The 24,964-nt window shown below is 40.3% G+C and overlaps 1 protein-coding gene across 1 annotated transcript in view; it reads left to right on the top strand.

Moving 5' to 3' along the window:
* The first annotated feature begins 16,204 nt into the window (after nt 1-16,204).
* LOC129147986 (zona pellucida-like domain-containing protein 1) overlaps nt 16,205-24,964 on the top strand; it is a 45,836-nt gene continuing 37,076 nt past the window's right edge. Inside the window, exons 1-2 of the mRNA XM_054712151.1 lie at nt 16,205-16,232; nt 19,218-19,331. Of these exons, the coding sequence (XP_054568126.1) occupies nt 16,217-16,232; nt 19,218-19,331 (130 nt within the window). The 5' untranslated portion in view covers nt 16,205-16,216. The remainder of the gene's footprint in view (nt 16,233-19,217; nt 19,332-24,964) is intronic.

The following is a 24,964-nucleotide window of genomic DNA, read 5'->3' as shown; positions in this document are numbered from 1 at the left end:
AGCCTAAAAGTCTGATCTTCCTGTAGCCCATTCTCTGTTCTTTAGCTGTAGACCATTCCGCCATCCGAGATGGCCTCCTTGAAAATGTAGGCGTTTGCTTGCTAATGTGCCACAGGAGATTGTACTGTGCTCCTGTGATTGTATCAATACTAACTCATTCTTGTAAAAAGTACTAAAATTACTAGCTCTAACACTTTATTTAACAAAGAGTTATCTGTTTTATGCAAGGAGATGAATTTTTTTTTCATCTATCAGGAAACAGAAAGAAATGGAGGTTCAGTCTTAATTCTCTATGGGTTGTTTATAACATTGTACTAGTGAGCAGAAGAGAAAACACTATTGTTATAAATTGTCTTCTCCCTATGCCCTTGAATATTTTTCTTTGCATTTCTCTTCTCTGCCATCAGTGTTCTCTTTGTGAAAAAAAAATTCCTTCTTAATTTTTTCAATTCACAAACTTCCTTAAGCAAGTATCTATAGCTTCTACTTCCTTAATATATATTTTTTAACAAACATCATCCGAAGGCAGAAATAAGTAACCAATTAGACCCTGTTATCTAACTTTGAGTCATTCCTCAGAACATTAGGACTATATTTTCTTTCAACATTATTCTTGTGGATAGTTCAGTCTAGGAATGGTATTTTTTTTTTTTTACTTGCTTTCTCTGTGAGGACAATCAAAACATGTTTGTGGGTAGGGACATTGAGCCCATGGGTACCATGTTGCTACCATGTTCTAAACCAAGTGGGTTTCAGATTTTTTTACTATAACTCAAGTCTGATATTTTACATTATGATATAGTATACCTATACCCATACATACATACACTTTTGCATTTTACAAAAACATCCTATTCCATTCAAACCTATAATATACCATCCTATTCTATTTTATGAAAAGTGCTATTCTTGACCTACTAAACCAATATCCTAGCACAATAATTATTTCAAAAAGCTATTCTAACCTAAATCCATGATTTTGAGGGCCTATGTAGCATCCTTCTAAGGGTCTCAGTAAAACTCTCAAGAATGTGTAGATAGTTTGAAAACAAAGCTGTTCTTTATTCCATTGCTTTGATTTATGTTTAGTAAAGAGTTAATTTATTTAGATTTTCAAATATCATATATAGGAGAAAATGAGATTATTTTATGTTTTTTAAATACTTAGTCCCTACTCTTCAAGTCCCACTTATATTTTTTTCATGGAGTCATCCAGTGAATGAACCAAACTAAACACCCACTGAAATTCACTTAGCAGTTAATTATGTATTGCTGGGTAAAACCTTTTGTGTAAATCTTTGAGTCAGAGACATTTTATTTTGGTCATGATAAGCCTTGGTTTTTATACTGTTCTTTTTTATTTTATTAATTTTATTAAAATTTTCAATGATTACATTATTATAGGTGTCCCCCTTTCTCTACCTCCCACTTGGCCCACCTCCATGTCCACCCTTGCTCCCCTTCCCTTGGCCTTCACCACACTATTGTCCATGTCCATGGAGTATGCATATATGTTCTTTAGCTAATCCCTTCACCTTCTTTAACCAGTCACCCACAAAATAAAATAAACTCTCTAGAAGATATGGGATTCCCAAATGCCTGTAAAATTAATGTTGAAATTTTCCAAAGGCCCTGATTTACTAGTTAGGATACAACGTTGTCTGCAATCTCATCCATGATAATGCATCCTTCTGGTAACCTCCTTCCCTGCTCACCTCCTTCCCTCTCACTTACCTTTGACTGAGATCCACTATAAGGACAGCTTATGTTACCTGCCGTGGCTCACAGCCACATCTAGAGCTTGTTTGGTGCTTTGGATCCTGGAGACCATTTGTTTTATGAGACAGGAGCTGAAAAGTTGTACCTAGAGTTGCATTTTATATTCCTAAATCTGGCTATTACAGGTTTATGATTTTGTTAAAATTATGTTCATCTTACCCAGGACATAAAGCTCATAAGCTATCTTCTAAGAAGTGGTAGCTTTCCTCCATTTCATAAATCTCATTCTCCAATGTCTTGATCCATTGCCTTTGATCTTATAAATAAGTTAGGCTGATTTCTGCCTCTTTTCCCTAACTCTACTAGGTAAAAGATGAAATGTCCCTTAAAAAGTTTCTACAGCTAGGTCTACTTTGTTATAGTTATTAAGTCACTTAGATCATGTAGGTCCTTATTTTATAGATAACAAGGGGACCTTAGAGAGGCAACATGAGTTATTTAGGTACTACAGTTAGAATAAGTTACCTATAGGTCACTTGATTTTGAGTTTTTATTATGATAAATTTAAAATACACAAGAGATTAAAATAATATGATATTTAATATTTTGCCATATTTGCTACACACATAAACACACACACACACTTTTTTGATGAGTTATTTAAAACAGAAATATTGATGCTACTTGAAAGTCAGGATTAATGTTTAAGACCTACCTTTTAATTACTGATTTTCAGAGTAAGGATTTGATGTGATGATCATTTCAATTCATAAAATAGAAACTATTATTATGGTGTTAATTGAAAAGTTTAAGGAGAAGTGTTTAAAGTTTAGATTCTCCCTGATTTGAACATCAGTTTTTAAGTCATGTTTGGATAAATACTACTTGACCTGACTGGCTGAAACTTTTGTGAATCTGATTTCATCATTCCCCAAGTATCATATTTTGTGGATGCAATTTTGTTATTAAGCAACAGCTAAATTAGCAATATTAGAAATTATTATCTCAGGACCTGCTTTTAGTTATCTTTTTTAACATTATCTATAATGAGTTTGCACTAACTGGGAACATATTTAGCCACTTGGAATCAATTCCCACATCTAAAAGCAGAGGCAGTCTGATCCATGCCTCCTTGTTTTTGGGTCTGTTCTTGTTTATCAGTCTATGTTGTTCATTATTTCCCCTAGATGAGTTAGATCATGTGCTATTAGAAATACACTTATAAGAACCGAAAATGAGACAAGCAATAATGGTTATGCTGACAGGCAAATGAATCAGTCTGTAGTGAGTTTCTTTCTGGGCCACAGTTCTTTTGAGACCCAATTTCAATGTCACACAGTTCCTTATGTGTACATGTCAGCCATGACATTTCAGTTCTGGATGGTGGACAAATGGTGGTAATGCTGGTCCAACCCTCTCTGGTTTGGTCCTGGGAAACCTGTAGTGTCGCACAGCTGTTAACTGCTAGTATGGCAAGGCGACGTCAGCCTCTTCCATTTCTGGACTGCTTCTCTTCTGTCTTGATGGCTGGGTTAGTCCTGTCGATTCCTCTCTGTTGCTGGAATCCACATGGTCTCGGAATTGTTTTCCTCTTGTGCCAGGTAAAATTACTGTACTTCTGATGATTGCTAGCGTGGCTAGAAAGGCGTTCTCAGGCATTCTTGGGTTTCTGGTTACCTCACAATTTCTTCCCTGAGGTTTGACATTCTGAATGATGTTTCTCTGTTTCTGGATCAATTTTTTTCCCACCATCAGTTTATGTTGTTCATTATATTCCACAAATGAGTGAGATCATGTGATATTTATCTTTCTCTGCCTGGCTTATTTCACTAAGCATAATGTTCTCCATCTCCATCCATATTGTTGCAAATGGTAGGAGCTCCTTCTTTTTTACCACAGCATAGTATTCCATTGTGTAGATGTACCACAGTTTTTTAATCCACTCATCTGCTGATGGGCACTTAGGTTGTTTCCAAATCTTAGCTAGGGTGAATTGTGCTGCTATGAACATAGGGGTGCATATATCCTTTCTGATTGGTGTTTCCAGTTTCTTGGGATATATTCTTAGAAGTGGGATCACTGGGTCAGAGGGAGGGTAAGGAAGGGTGGGAGTAAAGGGGAGAGATCAACCAAAGGACTTGTGTGCAAGCATATGAGCCTAACCAGCGGTTAAGGACAACAGGGGGGTGGGGGCATGTGTGGGGAGGGGTGTGGGCTGGGAATGGGGGAATGAGGACAAATATGTAATACCTTAATCAATAATGAAATTAAAAAAAAAAGCAGAGGCAGCTTCGTTGGCTTCAGTGTATTTCTCAGAGTGATGAAGGTTAATATTACATCCCCCCAAAAGCTCAACAAATAAAAAAAAATCATGAACATTAATGAGAACAGGGTTGAGAATGTATTTGAGGGAGAGTGAAGTGCTGTTTTACATTTACCAGCAGCCTATTTTATTTTGTGATTATTGCTTCCTAAAGACCTTTGAAGCTTTTGAGAAATAAACAGAAATATAGACACAAGGGAGGAGGGGATAAAACCAATAGCAACTTACTTAGGTTTCTTTCATGTAATTTTAATTTTGCCATGTTTGCCTGGGGAAGAACAAAGCCATCCGGAAGTGGAAGGGTTACAGCCTTCCTTTAACACCATGGAGATTAGCCTGTGGGACCGCTCACTGATTTTACTGGTATTGCTTATTAAATGACAAGACATAGATATGAGGGTGTTCCAGATTTGCCACCTCAGCGATTGTCAAGGATAGGGCAAGAAATTGGTAGAAGATCTCTAAAGCTTCCTGATGTAGTAAAGCCAGAATTCTGAGATGGAGGTGATTTTAGAAAGAAGACCTCGGGGAATTTATCACTATTTTCTCCTGCAGTTATTAAAACGTCATGGTTTCATTGGCTCTTTATAGCTGGAAGTGATCTTAGTCTTCTCCTAGTCAAGCACTTCATTTCACACATGAGGTAACTGAGAGTAAGGCACATTATGTGACTTCCCAAGACCACACAGATAATTCATGATGGAATGAGAACCAGAGCCCAAGCCTATGGTTTTATTTATACAAGGATATACTAGTTTACATTGCATAAATGTCATGTTACGTGATTAATAGGCAACATGAAAACAAAAATATCTCAGTGAGCCTCTAGGAAGGTTTTGGGAGGCCTTGCCTAAGGTTTATGATGATAAAGCAATGTTTTTTTCCAAAGAAATCTTTCATTACCCCAAGATCATAAAGGTACTCCTATAAACTAACTTCTAGAAGCTTTAAAGTTATTAATGTTGTTATTATGAAGCTAACGTTTTCCTTTTGATTAAAAGCTTTTTAAGGGTAGAAATTTGTATTCAGAAATGTATATTCTGTGCATTTAGTGAAGTCACACCAATCTGACATTTATCATATAAAATTCAACTATGTAATCTTGGGAGGAAAAGAGAAATGTAATTAATTAAATAATATATGTAGACTTCCTGTTATTCCAGTCAATGAATTTATTTATGACTCTGTAGATGTGAGACAGACCACATCAAACCGACATCCTTCAGTTGATATTGGTTCCCCTGTAACTCTCTTAGTGTAAGCATCTCAACGCACAGTGGATGATTTTAGTGTTTACAGATGCGGATTCTATGACTAACATGGCTTTTGAAGCATGACAACCATGTATTCTGTGATTAATGTGAGGTTTCCTTGACGCTCTATATTGAATAATTTAAAAATACATTCTAATGTTTTTAAGGATTAATATTCAATTAAAGCAGTAAATAACCAAACCTAGCCATTCTTAAAGATTTTAAGTTTAAATTCAGACTTTTAGTCTATAAGTCCAGTAAATTTTACCAATTATTTTTATGGGTATTTAAATTATATTTGGTACTATATGCAAAAGTAGTTAATGTACTGAAAGGAAATCAAATATACTACATTTTAATTAAAGGATGTTTAATATGTTTGAATGAGTTTAATTATTTGTTATAACAAGCCATCTCAAATATTTAATGCTTACAGATTTAAAAATAGCTTTTAAATTTGTTTAACCTATATTTCTGTGAGTATTTCAATATTATATGTAATCTTGGAGGCATGTCCATTTCTCAGCTTCTGAGAATGTAACCCTGATAATACATATCTCATCTCTAAAGATAGCAATCAATTCAACTGTGAGAAGAAAAACTAGCTGTGAAAGCTCATGGATCATGTGTGTCTCTCTCCAGGGTTTTGTACATAAAATTTGTTTGTATCATGGGTACATCTGAATGAAGGTTTTGCTATTTCTCATTAAGTGAACTCAAATTACACAAGAGTCTGCTTTTTGCCCCTGGCAGGAAACATCTAATCTTGCCATTTCAAGATAATTCTGATTTAGAATTTAGTCACTGCTGGTTTGAAATTTAATTTCTTTGGGGTTAACTATTCAGTTACAGTCAAAATTTACTTTACCCCCCTTCTTCTAACCTCCTTATGTTTGATGTGTAGAAAGGGAAGATAGGGAGATAGGATAGTATAGGTTTAAGAGCATGGATTTTGTAGCCAGATTACCTGGGTTCAGAAGTACCTCTACCTCTTTATACGGAGTGACATAGAGTAAGCTACTTATCCTCTCTGTGCTTCATTCTTCTCACCTGTAAAATAGGGACATTTATAGTACCTATCAGATAAGGTTGCAGTAATAATTAAAAGGTCATATTGATAACTATTACTTAATAATTAATATAATAATAATTATCAATAATAATTATATAAATAATAAACTATAACATGTATGTAAATAAAATAAATAGTGCTAATTATTGTTTATATTAGCTATTTTAAAAAATTGATTTTCCTGGGTTTGGTGAGGGCATTTGGTTCATTTACCATCTTGTGATCTTATTTGGGCTTAATGGATAACTCATCTATTTGATCTTTAGATATCACCATTGCCCTTGCTGGGTCCACCATGGCAGGCATAACTTATGATTTCTTTTCTCAAAATGATGAAAGCACAATGGTTTATCCTATCTCCTACCTGTGACTATACCTTATACACATAATGTCCCACTGCTGCTGTGGGACTCAGACTTCTGACACATTCCACAGCTATCCCTGGCTTTGGACCATCCATCTTGCAGGTCTCCACCACCTAACAGCTTTCCAGCAAGATATAACACATCTTGATTTTTAATTATCTTCTCTATCTCTCTTGAAGGGTTCTGAAAGTTTTTTAAGGTGTCTCCAAACCAGGTGGAAGATTGTACGGAGATTGTATGTGAAGCTATTTTAAGCCTTCTCTTTTTCTAGATCTGTCCTATCACTGTCACTCTCAATTCTGACTTCCTAATGTTAGTGCATGTACTCTGGCATGTGTTCTTCTTGCTTATAGATTCCATGTACCTGCCTGGATATTTTTATCTAAAATGGGGAGCAGAAAGAAAACCCCACATCAGAATCTAAACACTCTTGCTTTCCCACTTCTCTTCAAGCTCCTTCCCATGGAACCGAGCATTTCATTTATGACAAATGCTATCTCACATCTCCTCTGTGGGTTTTAGTGTAAACGAAGGGCTCAGGTATCCAAGCTCTTCACATTAAAGCCCAGATGTTGGAGACTCAAAAATATCCTTTGTCTTTAACATGCAAAAGTCATGAATTTTTATGGCTATTTTCTCTAATTTGAGTTTAAAATAAGGATATTTAGAAGTCAGAATTAGGCAATATTTTCCTTTTCATATAAGTTCTATTCTCATCTTCCTCAAGGAGTGGGCCATCATAAATGATCAGGAGGAAACTTACCCAAAACATTATTCTATTACTCATGAATCTCACATAAAGATGGGAAAATTAAGAAACTTTGGGGGTAATTTTGACTATATGAGGTAAGATGCTATCCCTCTGACTATGTTAGAAACCTTCTCCTGTCAGTATATATTATATTTATATAAGACCCTCTATGATAAGCAACAGAGGCTTGCCCTGGCAACTTATGAGACTGATGCGCTGCCTACTGCACTGAGAGGGCAACTTCGCCCTGGCAACTTAAAATGAGGTTCCTATACTGCCTCTTACTATGTGTTTCATCTTTTATAATATTTCAGTTTCTGTACAGAAAAATTAGATCCCCTTGCATTTGGCCCTAATCCACTGATATCTTGTCTCTTCTCCAGCCTGCTTCCTTCAAATTTTCTCCAACTCAATATATGTACTGCAGTTTACCTGCTTGACCAAGACAAACTTGAGAGATACCCTTGACTCATTTCTCTTACTTACCTTTGCACTTAGAATTAAACACCATGTCCTGTAATTTTTGGTTAAAAAGAACATTCTAAATTTGTTTACCTCACTCAGGATATTACAATCCTAGTCCTCAACTTAAAGGCCTTCAATTGCTTCTCATTCCATTTAGGAAAAAATGGTGCACCATGGTCTCCTGGTCTGTACCTTCAGATTTTTTCTCCTGGCCCTTTTCTCTTTGCTTTGCATCATGAACCTTCTTTCAAATTTTACCCCCTCCCACACACACATCCCCCAAATTAATTGTTTTTACATATTGGGACCCATGGTTGTGCAGTGAGCTCTACCTGGAATGCTCATTTCCAGACTGTGTCTAACTCAAATTAATCCTTTAATTCTTATCAAGTGTGACACTTCTAAGAAAGTCTTTCTTGACATCTCCCAGCTAAATTAGGCTGTGAGGTTTACTTTCTTGAAGCACTGTTTACTTTTCTTTCATAGCATTTACCAAATATATTTTGTGAGAATATTTTTATGTATGTAATTACTAGTTTAATGACTATTTCCTCTCTACTTTGTAAACTCTGTAAGAGTAAGGATCATGCTTGTTTTGTTAGCCACTGGATTCCCAGTGCCCTGAGTCTGACACTTAGAAAGTGCCCAGTACAAATTTTGGAATGAATAAATAATTGAATACATTAACAGAAGAATATAAAATAGTGAAGTATTAATAGATAGGTGCTCTTTTATTCTTGAGCAAGAGTCAACAAATATGAACTTATCTTTCTGTTATCATTGCAAATGCTTTTGATGTTTTGGAAGTGGGTTAATCTTCAGCCAGAATATGTCAGCATGGTATCCCTTCTTATCGCCGATTCTTAAGCTGTGGTGGCTCATAAATATTTGTATAACATCTCAATTGAGAAAGAAATATCTTCATTCTGAAATAATCATAGTAATAGTTAATTGTGGAATTAATTAAAAGGAAAATTAAGATAGTTTCATTTTTAATTTGTTATCACATTTCATGAAATGAGAAAGTCAACATATTAACATCTTCAGAGCTGCTTTAGAAGGATGAAATATGCATGTATCTTAAAAATGAACCTGATGAATTATTATAGAAAAGCTTTTAGAGTGACTTAGTTCAATCTCTCAGTACCCCCAAAACAAGGTGCTAGAATAAATGTTCTAAACTAAACACAGATCACTTAAATGCTACTCAAGAAAACCCTGAACAGACAAGTGAGAAAGGCGGGCAAAGGGAAATAAATGAACACTCACTTTGTGTCAGAGAAAATTGGAGTAGGTTTTTTTCTTAGGAACAGCCTTTAGCATTTATACTTTCTTTTGGTATACATCAGCAACTTTAGAGTTATAAAATTTCTGAATGTCTTCTTGATGGCTAAACTTATTTCCTTCTGTTTGAGGCATTATTCTGAAAAGTACAAGTGTCTAACAAGACAAGGACATGTTCTGTTAGAGGACGTACATAATAATGGGTATTTCCGATGCAAGTTTTGTTTTCATTTTCTTTTGAATATATATGTTGCCTCTAATGTTCAAGGGCAACATGGGAATAAAGAACATATAGAATCATTTACTCCATTAGAAAACATGTTTCTTTATTAAATAGTAATGGTTTATAGCACTTTAAAACTGGTGATTTTGGAGGGCGAGCTAATAGTATTTTTTTCTGGAGGCAACACTGTGTAATACCATGAGATTTTACTAAGCAAGACAGTTGCTGACCTATATAATTGCAATGCTTTTTTGCTCTAGATCTTATCTGGGCCTTGTTGGTTGCTTTGAAGGCTAGAGTAGGGCTTTATTCCTTTTAATGTAAACTTTGATCTCTGTTAAAACACATCCATTTCTCCTCCTCCCCTTTCCTGAGAACATTAAAAAATTTTAGTCATTTAAAGTCTAGTGACCTTTTTCTGATCTTTTCTGAGGATCAGGCTTCGGTAGGTGATACAGAAGCACCAGAAATAAAGTTATGCCCCTTGTAGGGCAAGCAAGGCTGTGCTGAGAGGCTAGTTGGTCAATAAATGCAGGGGAAGGCTGGGAATGAGAGGACTGGGGCCATCACCAATGCCATACAGCCCATTCCATAATTTTGTGACTCTCTATGACAAGATACGCAGATTTTGGGAAAATGCACAAATTTTAGATTGATGTTTAGACATTTGAAGAATTGCTGTTCGGTTTGAGTATTCTATTTTTCTTCCCAATTAGAGCAGCATGATACAGACTGGCCTATATGAAGGCATAAAATTAAAGAAGTATGAAACTTTGATAAATTGTTGAGCCCACTTGTTTTTGCAAAAGTTATTTCTCAAGAGTAGATAAAAGCACTTTTGAATGTGTTCTCTTTTTTCCTCAGATCACAGGAGTGCTATTTAATAAGTTACTTTTCTTGGGCACTAAAAGCTACCTTTATTCATTTGAAAAGGTTAACATAGCTGTTCAAAATGTCCAAGGTATTCCCAGAGAATAATTTATGCATTAAAAGTGTATTTTAATTGGGAAATGTCTAAATAGAAAAAGTAAAGTACAAATTAAAGACAAGTTGATACTATAGTTCATAACTGAATTTTTTTTTCTCCTTGAGCTTCATGTATATGGATTGATTTATAACCCTGGTCATCCCATTTAAAATTTCAATACTCCTTCTCCTTTACCCCAGAACTTCCTATCATTCTTTTTACTTTATTTACCTCCATAACACTTATCACAATATAGTCTGTAATTTACTTATATAGCTTGTTTTCTTTTGACTGCCTTCTAGAATGTAAGTTCTATGCAAATAAATGTTTTTTAATGGCTGTTCTTCAATTTCCCTGGATAGTCCCAGGTACATGTAAGCATTCAATAATAATAAATAAATGTAGAAATAAATTGCTATTGATCAGATTTAGTAAGGGATTGACATATTAGATCTAATCCCTCTTATAAGAATCATATTTTTGGAAGGCAGTACCACCTCATAGTTGAGGCTGCTTTCTGGAGTCATTGTGCATTGAATCTTGATTTTAACACTGGTTGTCTGTTTAACACTAGACAAATAAGTTAACATCTCTGTGCTTTAGTTATCTCATTCCCAGGATAAGGGTAATAATTTACTTATCTCATGTATGAAGTGCTTAACAAAAAGACAAAAGTACGTTCTCATAAACTGTCACCCTTTAACATTCACTGATACTGTCATTAAATCAATTTGTGCAAAGAACAATATTCTTGATGCACTCATTGCCTAAGTGAAATAGAGCCATGACAATTAAGTAGAAGTTAAAAATATTTTGCCTCAATCATCTAAATCTTTTAGTTCAAAGCATATTTTAAGCACACATTATTCATATAATTTACTTTCTGGAAGTTAGCAGGCATTAATTTTATTTATCTGACAAGTTCTAACTAAGTCAAACAGTAGAGTTACAATTCCAAGAGTCAGGCTTGGCTTTGAAGTCTGCTCTGCCATCTCCTAGGTGTGTGGCCCTTGGTAAATCAATGAAAAACTTTAGGCCCTGTTTCCACATTTTCAACATGGGTAACACTTACATTTATGTTAACAGCTGAATATCAAGCAGAGTGTGATGCCTGGCACATAGCAGATCTCAATAATAGGAAGGTTAAAAAAATTAAATATATACAATCTAGAGAACCAGGTTTCTGACAGAACTGTATAATTTGATATAAAATTAAGTGAGAATTGAAAGTGAAATTACATTTCTCTGAATCCAAGTTTAATCTTAAGAAAATACATTAGAAATTCATATTTTGGAAGAAGCTATTTTAAAAAGAAAATTTAATATGAGAAATGTTGAGATATTTGACAGCAAATTATTTAGTATTTCCTTTGTTTTGCTAAAACACAGAGCCCACTAGTACCAGTTTAAAGATGAACATGACTCTTTTTAAAATCAAACCTCTGAATTCCTTAAAATTTAATGTTGTGTATACAACCCCTCTCCTCCCCTACCCGCATCAATTTAAATTTATGGGAGTTCTAAGTTAAGAAATGTACAAAACTTCAGGCACACATATCTTCAAGGTTATTATTATCCAACTAGAGGCCCGGTGCACGAAATTCGTGCACTGGGGAGGGTGTCCCTCAGCCCAGCTTGCACCCTCTCTAATATGGGACCCCTCGGGGGATGACTGCTGGCTCCTAACCGCTCACCTACCTGCCTGATTGACCCCTAACTGCTCCTCTGCGGGCCTGATTGCCCCCAAATACCCTCCCCTGCTGGCCTGATCACCCCCAAGGCTTTTATTAGTATAGATATGACCCTGCACAGAAAATTTTACTAACCCTGCTTTACAATAAGGGCTTGACGATTGAATCATTAGGACCAGACACCAAGATTTCCTTTCTTTGAATAGTGGAGGGAATACTTACCTTGTCTTTAAGTTGCCCGGAAATTAAAATGAGATAATGACTTAGAAAAGTATAAAAGCATCACATAAAGACAACTGTCTTTTTAATGAAGTGGCAAAATGAAAAACACTTTTTATTCTCCCCTTCCTTCCTTTACAGCTTTTATTTAAACTTTGAAATTTATAAAAATTTCACTCCAATTTTCATTTCTTTACATTCAACATTATTTTGTATTGGTTTCAGGTTTTATATTAGTTACAGAATAGTGGTTAGACAATCATATACTTTACAAAGTGTTCCCCGATATTTCTAGTACCCACCTGGCATCATACCATCATTACAACACTATTGACTATATTCCCTATTTAAGTGACAATGGGTTTACAGGTTCCTTTCAGTCTTTCTTTTGTGTTTTTTTGTCCGTCCTTTTCTTTCTCACTTCTTCCCTCATTTTCTTTATATAGTATCTCAATTGGCCATCAAAGCTCAGTGAAGGCACTGGGACAGGCTTCATCCATTTTACAGACCAGGAAACTGAGGCCAATTCCAGTTGGCTGTGGAACTTGACTCAGGAAGCCCTCAGAGCACACAGGAAGCCCTCAGAGCCATGCTCTTTGCGCTTCCTAAGGGGCAGCGGCCCAGCAAACAGAACAAACCTTCCAGTCAGGCTTCCGAGCCTCTTTCTCAAGCACCTCTTCATTGCGGATGCTCCACATTCTTTCCTCTCCCCCCATTCTTTACTGCCCCCCCTTCTCCGAAGCAGGTGGAAGGCTTCCCACTCACTGCCTAGGCATGCTCTGCTATGGGGCAGGGTGTAGCGAGCTTGCTTTTGGGTGAAGGCAGGAGCAGTAGTCACTGCCTCTGAAGTGTGAAGGCCGCCTGAGCGAGGCCCATTAGCACTGGGAGCTTCTCTGAATCACCTCAGTCAGTCCAGTACCCTGCAGTGCAGCACCCCTCCACTGAGGTGGCTCCATCCCTCAACCCCCGCCTCAGGAGTGAGGGTCCTTGCCCCTCTGCCAGGAGTCCTTCCATGCCCCTTGACCCCTGGCTGGGCCCACCCATATCTTGGGGGCACTATAGAACTTCCGTCTCTCTGCAGATGAAGCAGATCCCTGCCCTAGGTCTCTGCAAAGCTATGAATCTGTGGCCAGAGGCCTGGTCTGGGTCTCAGCAACTACATGCCTGCAATGTTCCCAGGGACCCTGGGAGGGGCTGGGCGAGTCCTGCCACGCCCAACCTAGGGTGGCGATGGCCCCCGGATGCCCCCGGAACGCATGGCTCCGCCCAAATCGCCCCCCCCAGGGTGGCGATGGCCACCCGGGACACCCGGCAGCGCCTGGCTCGGACAGGACACGCCCCCTGGGTGGCCATGGATGCGGACACCCAGGGAGCACCGGGCTCCGCCTAGACACGCCCCCCGGGTGGCAATCGCCATGCTGACACCCCGGGAAGCGCAGGGCTGGGAGCGGACCCGCCCCCCGGGTGGCGATCGCCATGCTGACACCCGGGGGAGCGCCGGGCTCGGCCCGGACCCGCCCTCCAGGGTGGCGATAGCCAATCGGCTCAGACCCGCCCCCCCCGGTGGCGATCGCCATGCTGACACCCCGGGGAGCGCCGGGCTCGGCGCGGACCCGCCCCCCCCCCCCCCGTGGCGATTGCCATGCTGACACCCCGGGGAGCGCCGGGCTTGGAGCGGACCCGCCCCCCCGGGTGGCGATCGCCACTCGGCCCGAACCCGCCCCCCCCGGGTGGCGATCGCCATGCTGACACCCCGGGGAGCGCCGGCTCGGAGCGGACCCGCCCCCCCGGGTGGCGATCGCCATGCTGACACCCGGGGGAGCGCCGGGCTCGGCCCGGACCCGCCCTCCAGGGTGGCGATAGCCAATCGGCCCAGACCCGCCCCCCCCGGGTGGCGATCGCCATGCTGACACCCCGGGGGGCGCCGGGCTCGGCCCCGACCCGCCCCCCCCCCCCCCCGTGGCGATCGCCATGCTGACACCCCGGGGAGCGCCGGGCTCGGAGCGGACCCGCCCCCCCCCCGGGTGGCGATCGCCATGCTGACAACCCGGGGAGCGCCGGGCTCGGAGCGGACCCGCCCCCCCGGGTGGCGATCGCCATGCTGACACCCCGGGGAGCGCCGGGCTCGGAGCGGACCCGCCCCCCCCCCCCGGTGGCGATCGCCATGCTGACACCCCGGGGAGCGCCGGGCTCGGCCCGGACCCGCCCCCCCCCCCCGGTGGCGATCGCCATGCTGACACCCCGGGGAGCGCCGGGCTCGGCCCGGACCTGCCCCCCGGGTGGCGATCGCCATGCTGACACCCCGGGGAGTGCCGGGCTCGGCCCGGACCCGCCCCCCCCCCCCGGTGGCGATCGCCATGCTGACACCCCGGGGAGCGCCGGGCTCGGCCCGGACCTGCCCCCCGGGTGGCGATCGCCACTCGGCCCGAACCCGCCCCCCCCGGGTGGCGATCGCCATGCTGACACCCCGGGGAGCGCCGGGCTCGGCCCGGACCCGCCCCCCCCCCCCGGTGGCGATCGCCATGCTGACACCCCGGGGAGCGCCGGGCTCGGCCCGGACCTGCCCCCCGGGTGGCGATCGCCATGCTGACACCCCGGGGAGTGCCGGGCTCGGCCCGGACCCGCCCCCCCTGTGGCGATCGCCATGCTGACACCCCGGGGAGCGCCGGGCTCGGCCCGGACCCGCCCCCCCGGTTGGCGATCGCCATGCTGACCCCCCGGGGAGCGCCGGGCTCGGCCCGGACCCGCCCCCCCCCCGTGGCGATCGCCATGCTGACACCCCGGGGAGCGCCGGGCTCGGAGCGGACCCGCCCCCCCGGGTGGCGATCGCCATGCTGACACCCCGGGGAGCGCCGGCTCGGCCCGGACCCGCCCCCCCGGGTGGCGATCGCCATGCTGACACCCCGGGGAGCGCCGGCTCGGCCCGGACCCGCCCCCCCCGGGTGGCGATCGCCATGCTGACACCCCGGGGAGCGCCGGCTCGGCCCGGACACGCCCCCCCGGGTGGCGATCGCCATGCTGACACCCCGGGGAGCGCCCGGCTCGGAGCGGACCCGCCCCCCCCGGGTGGCGATCGCCATGCTGACACCCCGGGGAGCGCCGGGCTCGGAGCGGACCCGCCCCCCCGGGTGGCGATCGCCATGCTGACACCCCGGGGAGCGCCGGGCTCGGCCCGGACCCGCCCCCCCGGGTGGCGATCGCCATGCTGACACCCCGGGGAGCGCCAGGCTCGGCCCGGACCCGCCCCCGCTGGTGGCTATCGCCATTCAGACCCCCGGAACTTACTGGATTGCCCGCAGCCATCTTGGTCTTCCCAATGGCCGGATGGGCCACCTGGAGTCCCACCCCCAGCCTCTGGCAGGCCCAATCATGGGCATAGCGGAGGTGCGGTCAATTTGCATGTTTCTCTATTATAAGGTAAGATTATCTATCTAATTCTCTATTGTTGGTATTTTATAATTTGGCTGTGTTAGGCCGCCTTGTACACCTTGTTAGCACCACAGTAGGGGCGCTGGTTCCTGCACTTAATTACGGTGGAGAAGAGGGGAGATGCTTCTACTCTGGATCTCTAACCAGAGTTTGCTGGAGCCACAGTGGAACAGCAGGCACCTCAGGCCACCCCACAGCAGACCACAGAAATAAGATTCTACCTGTGACAGGAAGCTCAGCTAAGTTTTCTGAGCCAGATCAGGACTGGAGTACATTTGTCTAGAACTGCACCCGCCCAGGAGCTAGGGAGTCTGCTTTGAGGACTGTAAAGAGTTTCAACATGCTACTTTCCTTTCTTTAAATCCCAAGTGACCCTATTTCAGAAAAGAACTTTAGGAACTGTGGCAAGGTAGCATCTCCAAGTTTGCTACTGTGAATTGATGCTCAGATTTTCTATGTTCAGGGGAAATGGTGGAGATAGGATTGGAAACAGGAAGTTTGCAAATTAATAGTTCATCATTTTGTTTTATCTTGTAGATGGAATATAAAGAGCCTCCCAAAGTCTTAAAAATGCCATAAGTACTGCTAATGTTATAAGGGACCAAAATGTAGATGCTGCCTATACAGTCCTTTCAAAAATGCCCTGCTCAATATTTCTTAATACTAAAACACAGACCAGTGCAGATAACGTTATAAATAGAATAATGTGATTCAACTTAACAGAACTGCCCCTAGTCTATGGACTCCTTTGCGTCGAGCAGTCTAGCTCCAGCGCACATGGCTTAGCCGAAGGAGAACAGGCTCTGTCACCATCTCTTTCCATTGGATGCCCTTGTACAGGGTACAACTTGCACATCAATGTGTGGTGGCCCTGAAACTAGTATTTTAATACCTTCTGTATATCCAGACTGACCATGCTGTGTTCTGATCCTCACCTTGATTTTCAAATGACAACTCTAGAGATTGACTGAAGGGGGATTTGAATCCATTTATTTGAATCTGCTTATTTCAAAATCAATGTATTTTCTGTTAAAGCAAGCTGCCTTCTAATGTTACCTTCCTTTCTTTAAAAATATTTATTAAGGATTTTAATCTCCATGACAGTGCAGGAGGTCCTATTCATGGTGTGAAGGGGAGAGGCATACCTCTTTTGGACAACCTCAGATCAGATCTAAAGTGGTAAAGCAAAAACTTACTATTACTGTCAGTAGACTCTTTCAAATAGCTTGAATTTCTCATCCATTTTTGATAAACACAGATGTGTCCAGTTTAGTCTATAGTAATAATTCTCACTCTTTTCATAATAAGGGCTTCCTTTCTCTTATTAAAAACATAATGTTTCCCCCTTATGCCCATATTATAAATACATCTGTTAAACATATTACATTCACTACATAAGAATTTGTTTATTCATTTTCAGTTAAAAAGATAATATTAAAGAGTACATAATTCAAAAATCTAAAGAAAGCAACTGATGATAAATGGCAACCCCCCCAAAAAAAAGAAACAAAAAATCCACTGAATTTATTTAGTAATAGATATTCAGATAATTTGTGCAGTAAACTCTGTTATCAGAAAGACCTGAAGTTGAATTCCAGTTTCTCTATTTGTTTTCCATGTTATTTAAACTTCCTAAGATGTATTTTTCTTTCTCTGTACCTGTCCCATCCAATTATGATAAGGAATATGAATGAGACACTGTCGGTAAATGGTCTGGTACACAGTGCCCTCTATGTGTACAGTGTGTACTCAGTAAATGTTATTTTTCTCTTATGAGAGAATATAAAAGCTAGGAAGCATTTCAGAATAATAAAATAACTCATTGTTGAAAACGCCTGACTCTGTGAATCCCTAGGAATGGGAGACGTCTCCAGAGTGAAGACAACAGTGTGGGCATAGAGCCTCAAGGGCACCTATCATGAGGTGGGGCAGGGCTGAGATAGGTGTGTGTGAGGTGGAAGATACCATTCAGCAACAAGCTGCTCTTTTTGCTAGTAGTCTTCCAAAGTCTCCAAAAGAGCAGGGATGACTTCATCTATCTGAAGGGTCTCCAGGAGCTAGACAATGAAGGTGTAGGTGTGGCCAAGAGAGCGCACATCTGGGTCAGCAATTGTGTGAGCCTTTTGTTTAGGGACTGTCCTGGGGGAGCAGAACTAATCAGACATGTGGCTATTCTCCCGAAAGTCACTAGGTTTGTGCCTGACTATTATGTTATAATGCTGAAGAAAGGAAGCTCCTGTTGAGTTAATATTTGTTCAGACTATTTTTGAGTGTAAACTCATGCCTTCCTTTCCCACATCCTCACCAAAGTGAGGTCGCTCACCATGAACTTGTTATATTAAAATGATTATTCAAAAATAAGATGTATTTCCTTCCTTTTGCTAATGACTTGAGTAATCATCCAAGGGCAGATCTTTAAGGACATCTAAAACATCATTTTCTCCCCCAAACCTCAAGCTTTTAAAGTGCACTAAGTTATTTGAACCAACCATTTACAATTTTATTTTATTTTTGCTTTTTATGCATAAACCAAAACCACCAACCTAAAAGATTATTATTATTTTTTTTTTTAGTGAAAATACTATACTCTATGAATAAGTTGGGCACTCCTGGAACATGTTTTAACTTTATCAGGCCAATAAAAAGACAGTGAGGAGAAAACAATAATTAAATACCAGACTAACTAGTGCTTAAGTATTAAAGTCAATTTATGTTTGTTTATTCAATCCACATTGACAACTTAAAAATATCATCTTCCACTACCGTTTTTGCAAGAATTCAAGGTTTTCATATGGCTAGCAATCCTCATTACCCACCAGTGAACAGCCCTTGAAGGAAACATGGTGTAGTTCCACACATAGTGCCTTTCTGTTCTCCCTTTTGCTTTATGCCTGTGTTTCCTGACAAAATGTCATACAAACCAATGATTTGGAGAAGTCGTCTGGAATTTCTTTGTTGAGGGGAAATTTTTCCAGGCATTATTTGGTCATTGAGAGCATTAGAATTCTCTGAGGATCAAGTAGTAAGTGTTAAATTTCTTTGCCTTTATGTATATGGGTATTTTTAAGTGCAAAGTTTTCTCCAAATTGGTCAGTTTGCCTGATGGTGTTCTAATCTGCCAAATACTTAGTTTGAGTTTTTCCTATTTATGTTAAAGATTTTTCCTTTTACAAACTTGATAACTTATACCTGACTAGTAGCTCTTCTATGACAAAAGCCTGGCTTTGTCGCCTTTAGCAAAATGAAGCCAAAGAATGAAAATAATTTTGACTTATTGTAACCAAAATCTCTGCCTTGTTGCTAATAATTATTTCTGACAGTCTTTGGGCCTTTCATGACCTTTGCTTGCAGGAATATAGACTGCTTACCTATCCAACAGTGAGTTAGGTCAGCCTCAGTATTTCCAGCAAGTAAGAGTGAAGGCTGGTGATAACATAATAGGTAACTCTTTTCTAGGTTTTGCAATGGAACAGATATGGTTGCTGTTGCTTTTAACAATAAGAGTACTTCCGGGGTCTGCTCAGTTCAATGGCTACAACTGTGATGCCAACCTCCACAGTAGATTTCCTGGTAAGTCTGAGCCTAATCTTTTCTCTAATTATATCTGGAAAGAGTGATTATGTTTGGAAAGTAAATCATTTAAATACATATGAAAAATGGTGTGGGGATCCCTCTATATTAAGTGGATATTAACAAATGGCAACTGACAAAAGACATTTTTCTGGAGTTGTAAATTACATCCACATTAACATACAAAGTGTTCATCGTAGTTAATATCATTATAATGGCTGCTCACAGATGTAAAAAATATTGGCTAGTGGGTGATAAAATTGGGAAAGGCTAATTTTATTCCAAATTTGCCTAATTTATGCCTTTTTTCCCTCATAAGTTAATTCAGACTCTCAAAACTGCTCATATATGCTAATAGACTGATTAGAAATAACACTTAAGAAATGATTGTGAAATATTATGCAATACTCAAAAAATACTATTTCAATAAAATGTTGGTCACCACTAAAATACCCGGCCAGCTTCAGAGTGCATTTCACAGCAACCCATCAATTTTGTGACAGGAGATTTTGACCATATTGATAAACATGTCTCTCAGCTTCCTCAAATCTCCACTCAATGAGATGTAATTCCAACAATTCATTTAAGTATTTGCCATTTCATATGAGTTAAAGTTATAGAAACACAGTTCAGCATTTTCAAAATAAAAGTTAGACAATCTGAAACTACTTTTTCAAGTCTGCCATCCAAATTGAAAAACTTCTACCACGTTTTCAATTCTCCATACCTGTCATTACTCCTGTGTCCAGAGCAGGATAGGGCAACAATACACTTGCACAGAGCAATCAGTAGGTTGTTACATAGTTGATGTGAGATTTCTAGTTTATCTGCAGAGAGGCAATCTGGCTTGCTCCAGAGTAAAGACCAAAGTGTGTGGGAATGTCTTCATGAGCTCAGACCTAGGATGCAGATGTTTGGCAGGTTAACTAAAGCATGGAGGTCAGGAAAGAGAATGTCTAAAGGTAAGTATGCAAAAGCAGGTTTGTTAATGGTTTTGAATACCAGAAATGATGTTTTGCATTGGTTTGTTTGTGTTTTACTTTTTTTTTTATTATGGAAAATTTCAAATGTATGCAAAAGTAGATATTAATAAAAAGAGCACTTATATTGATTATCAGTCCATCAATTATCAAAATTTACAAATTTTGTTTTATCTTTCTTATCAATCCCATCTCTGGAATATTTTAAAATAAATTCATAACAAAGAAGAATTTAAAAATCATTATACTTCATATGCACATCTAATAAACTTAATGATTCCTTAATATTATCTAATACTTGGGCATTTTGCTTTTAAAATATCCACATTTATTAATATGTGTCTTAAATCTAATTTAATTTATAACCGTTCCTCTCTGTCCTTTGCTTTTCTAAAATTTTATCTATCTCTTTAAGTAATTTGGACATTTGTTTTGTAGGACTCTGACACTCTAGATCTGGTTGACTGCCATTCTGACGTGTCATTTAATATGCTCCTCCTTTCCTGTATATCCTATAAACTAATTAGAGCTAGAGATTTGAGTAAAGTCAGGTTCATTTTTTTTGCAAGAATACTTGATGTGTTATTTGTGTAATAAAAGTATTTGTCTTTATTTTATAGGCAGTGAAGAGTCATTTAGTCTTTTTAAACATACCTTCTGAAGAGTTTGCAAAGGTCACATTTTGTTGTAAAAAGCAAACATTGGGAAAAGTATAGACACACATCAGGAGAGACTAGAGACCAAGAGAAATATCATGAAGGCAGTGACAGTGGGAGCATAGATACTTTGTGGTGGACTCCCACCAGCACTTAAGGGCTGATTCAATTTGGGACGTGAGAGAGGACTAGAGGATGTTTTGAACATGGATAACTGAATGTTGATACTGTTACCTGACAGCAAAAGTATAGGGCACTTGCATATTTTAGAAAGAAATTTGGGTTTGGAAAACATGAACTTGAGATGCTTTAAGAGCTTAGAGTGGCAGCGTCTGTCCAGTAGTAGGAAATATGGCCCTGGGTCTAAGGAGAGAGGTTGACACTGGAAACAGCTATGTGAGACCTGAATCCCTGTGCAGCAAGAAGTGGGGGAACAGGGAAATTAAAGTTATGAAAGTAGACTACTAGCTAGATAACTTTGGTGGTGAAGGAAAGGAAGAAGTAACCTAACTCAGCTATTTAAATGAGAAAAAAGAATTTTAGGATTAGAGGACTAGAGACAACTGAGTATACATGAGTAATGGGAAAGTACTCCAGAAATTTGAAATAATTGAGATAACAAGGAAATAAAATGTGGATGAGACTTAAGGTACAGGTCGAAGAGTTAACCTTGAAAAGTGGTAGCTGATTCTTTGATTTAGGAGCAAAGGAGAAATAAGACACAGGCAGAGGAGTTGAGAGATGCTAATGGTCTCTATCTCTGCAGTGAGGTGGGAGGCAGGGGCTCTGAGAGTGAGGGGCCAGAGATTGGGCCAGGCCCTGAGAGGGATGGTCAATGCTTTCTTACTCTGTAAAAGAAAGCCCAAATGTAAAAAGATTGCTTAGCAGAGAGGATCTAGCTGCTGTTGTAGTTATATATTTGTAAAGGTAAATAAAATATGTAAATGAGCCAGGGAGTGATTAGGACAGTAAAAGGAATAATTTTTCATATGGTAAATTTTAAAAAATTATGTTAAAACATCTATTTACAATGGTGCCCATTGACCACTTGCATCAAAATCACCTGGGCTAGTTGTTAAAGTGTGGACTCTACTACTTCACCCAAAATATGTAGTGGCAGAATCTCTGAGTATGGTGCTTGGAATCTGTATTTTTAAATCCTGCAGATGAGTCAAATGCACATTTATGGTTAAGAACAACTGACAGAGTATATTCTATTATTCTCTCAAGTCCATTCTTCCAATTAAAAGCTCAGTCATGTGTTGGGGAAACAATTAAAAACAAAAGTCTCTCAATCCAGAAATCCTCTCCACAAAGACAGTAGAGATAAAAACGCTTTTATCATTGAATAAACATTAAGCTAGAATGTGGTGCTCATCACAGGCAATCCACTAAGAGGTTGCAAAGACAGAAAGAAATCTCACTCTTTTACTCGTATATAGCCAAGCAGATGCAACCCGTTACGGATATGTTTTCAAGATAAACAATAACAAGACCTGAAGTAGGAGGACTTGACACCACCATTTGTCACATAGTTTATCCTAAAATTACTTGATAATTCTGTTAGCGTAATGGCTTTATCCAGAGGAAAATAAAATCCTCGTATCTTTATGAAAGGAGGTACTTTTGCCATCTGGAAGCGCGGATCCCACTGAAGTTAGGCTCTCACCCTCCCACGGGGTGCTTTCTTTTTTGATATTTACATTTTCAAGAGATACTTCCCAGGTCTTGAAAAAGACATTTCTAGGTCATAGAACTGACAAAAGACCTGTCTAATTTTCCACAGGATTTACATGCATTTCAAGGAGAGGAGAAAGTACTTACAATTATGTTTTCTGATGTAAATGGTCTAAAAGAGGGAGAAGTCCTTTCCTTTATTTTCAACAAGGATAACGAAGCCTCTTATTTTTAATTTCTGTTTGTCTTTATAAATCTTAGCATTTTTAGTATTGTCTGGCTTAGACAACAAATATCCAAATTTTCTAAACGTACACACACACACACACACACACACACACACACACACACGCTGTTGCAATTTAAAATTTCTATTTAAAAACATTTGAAATCCAGATAAATCAGGAATTCCAGGAGAGGCTTTAAGTTTATATGGGTACTAGAGGCCCGGTGCACAAAATGCATGCATGGGTAAGGGCCCTAGGCCTGGCCAGCAATCAGGACCAATCTGTGGGGTGACCTGCGGGGTGATCAGGGGGCCCCTGCTGGCACCCGCCTTGGCTGGCCTGGTGCTGCCCACTTGCCGGCTCCAACCCCAGCCCTCGCCAGTCACCTCCCTTGGCTGACCTGGGGCCTGTGGGCTGGGGGCAGCTCTTGTGTTGAGCGTCTGACCCCTGGTAATCAGTGCACATCATAGTAACCAGTCATTCCACTGGTTGTTCTGCCATTCGGTCAATATGCATATTAGGCTTTTATTATATAGGATTACTTTCAAGTAAGTCTACTTTTGCAGGTCATTTGCAAAAGATCAGAGTGAGCTAATAAAGCCTAGAGGTTAATTGCTCACTCCCCTCTTGACTCACTTTTCCATATCAAGATCACTCTTGATGTCATTAGGAGCTTCACAAGCAGCTCAGCTACTGAGCAGTGGCTAGAATGAGAATGAGTCTGGTACAGGAGAGGGGCTATCTAAATGCAAAGTAATGTTAATAATGAGAGTAATCATCTCACCCTATCTGACCTTTGTGTTTCATGGCATTAGAACTATTTTCTTTAATTTCCATGGCATTTATCCTTGAGCCAAGGGAAATACCATGGTCTAATTCATTTCCAATTTAAAGGGATAATATTTAATTTAAAATGGTTAACTATTGGCTTTCCAAGCTAATAGCAGGGAATAGAGATATGCCCAACTAATGTTATAGTGTGCTCTTCCCAGTATAAAACTCAAACCACAGTTGACTTTGAGGGTACCAAGGAATTATTTGACCAGAGTGAAATACATAGATAATTGCATTTGACCTCTGTTACTGATGGGTACCTTCTGGAACTAGCCCCTTTTGCGGGCAAGATGATAGTTTATATGGGTTAACCTAAACTTTCAGATTTCTAAAGAAGTCTTCAATGATAAAGGCACAACCAAGGAGAGATTAGGTTTATGGCACCATAACCTTTGTGTCCTGACACTGTTTTATGGTGACTAACCAGTTATGGGAAACTGAATGTATACCAGTGTTACATAACTTATCATTAATAAGGAAGAAAACAAAAGATTCCTACATATTGAATGCTAGGAACATTACATAATTCTCTCTTTTATTTCTTAAAACAAGCATACAACACCATTTTTTGAAAATTTTTATGATTTTTTTTTTTGAGGCAAACTAATAACATATGCCAGGGAGCAAGATCTCAAATGCTTTAGAAAATAATAGTTTTGCAGTTTCTTTTATGCATTTGAAATTAAGGGAATGTCAGGAAAGTAAAACCATTTTTTAAAAATATATATGTATTTATTTCAAGAGAGGAAGGGAAAGGGAGGGAGAGATAAAAACATCAATGATGAGAAATAATCATTGATTGGCTACCTTTTGAATGCCACCTACTGGGGATCAAGCTCACCACTTGGGAATGTGCCCTGACCTGGAATTGAACTGTGATCTCCTGGTTCATAGGTTGGTGCTCAACCACTGAGCCATGCTGGCTAGGCACAAACAACTTTTTTTTTAATCCTTATTTTATGATGAGAAAATTGAAGAATAGAATGCTGCCAAGTTAGCAATGGACAAATTTAAAAAAATTAAAAACTAAAAACTAGACTTTTTCAGTCAAACAATGATGCCTAAAAGTGAATTTTAAATAGCTTAAACAATGATATATACAAACAAAAATAATCCAGTTAAAGATGGGCTCCAAACCTGGAAAGGTATGTGAAAATTGTTGAACATCACTATCATCAGGGAAATGCAAATCAAAACTACAATGAGATATCATTTTATAGTTGTTAGTATGGCTATTATAAAAAAGACAAGAGATAATG

The sequence above is a fragment of the Eptesicus fuscus genome, chromosome 3 (assembly GCF_027574615.1).
Source record: "Eptesicus fuscus isolate TK198812 chromosome 3, DD_ASM_mEF_20220401, whole genome shotgun sequence".
Classification (NCBI taxonomy): domain Eukaryota; kingdom Metazoa; phylum Chordata; class Mammalia; order Chiroptera; family Vespertilionidae; genus Eptesicus; species Eptesicus fuscus.
This window is presented reverse-complemented; position numbering and strand designations above follow the sequence as displayed.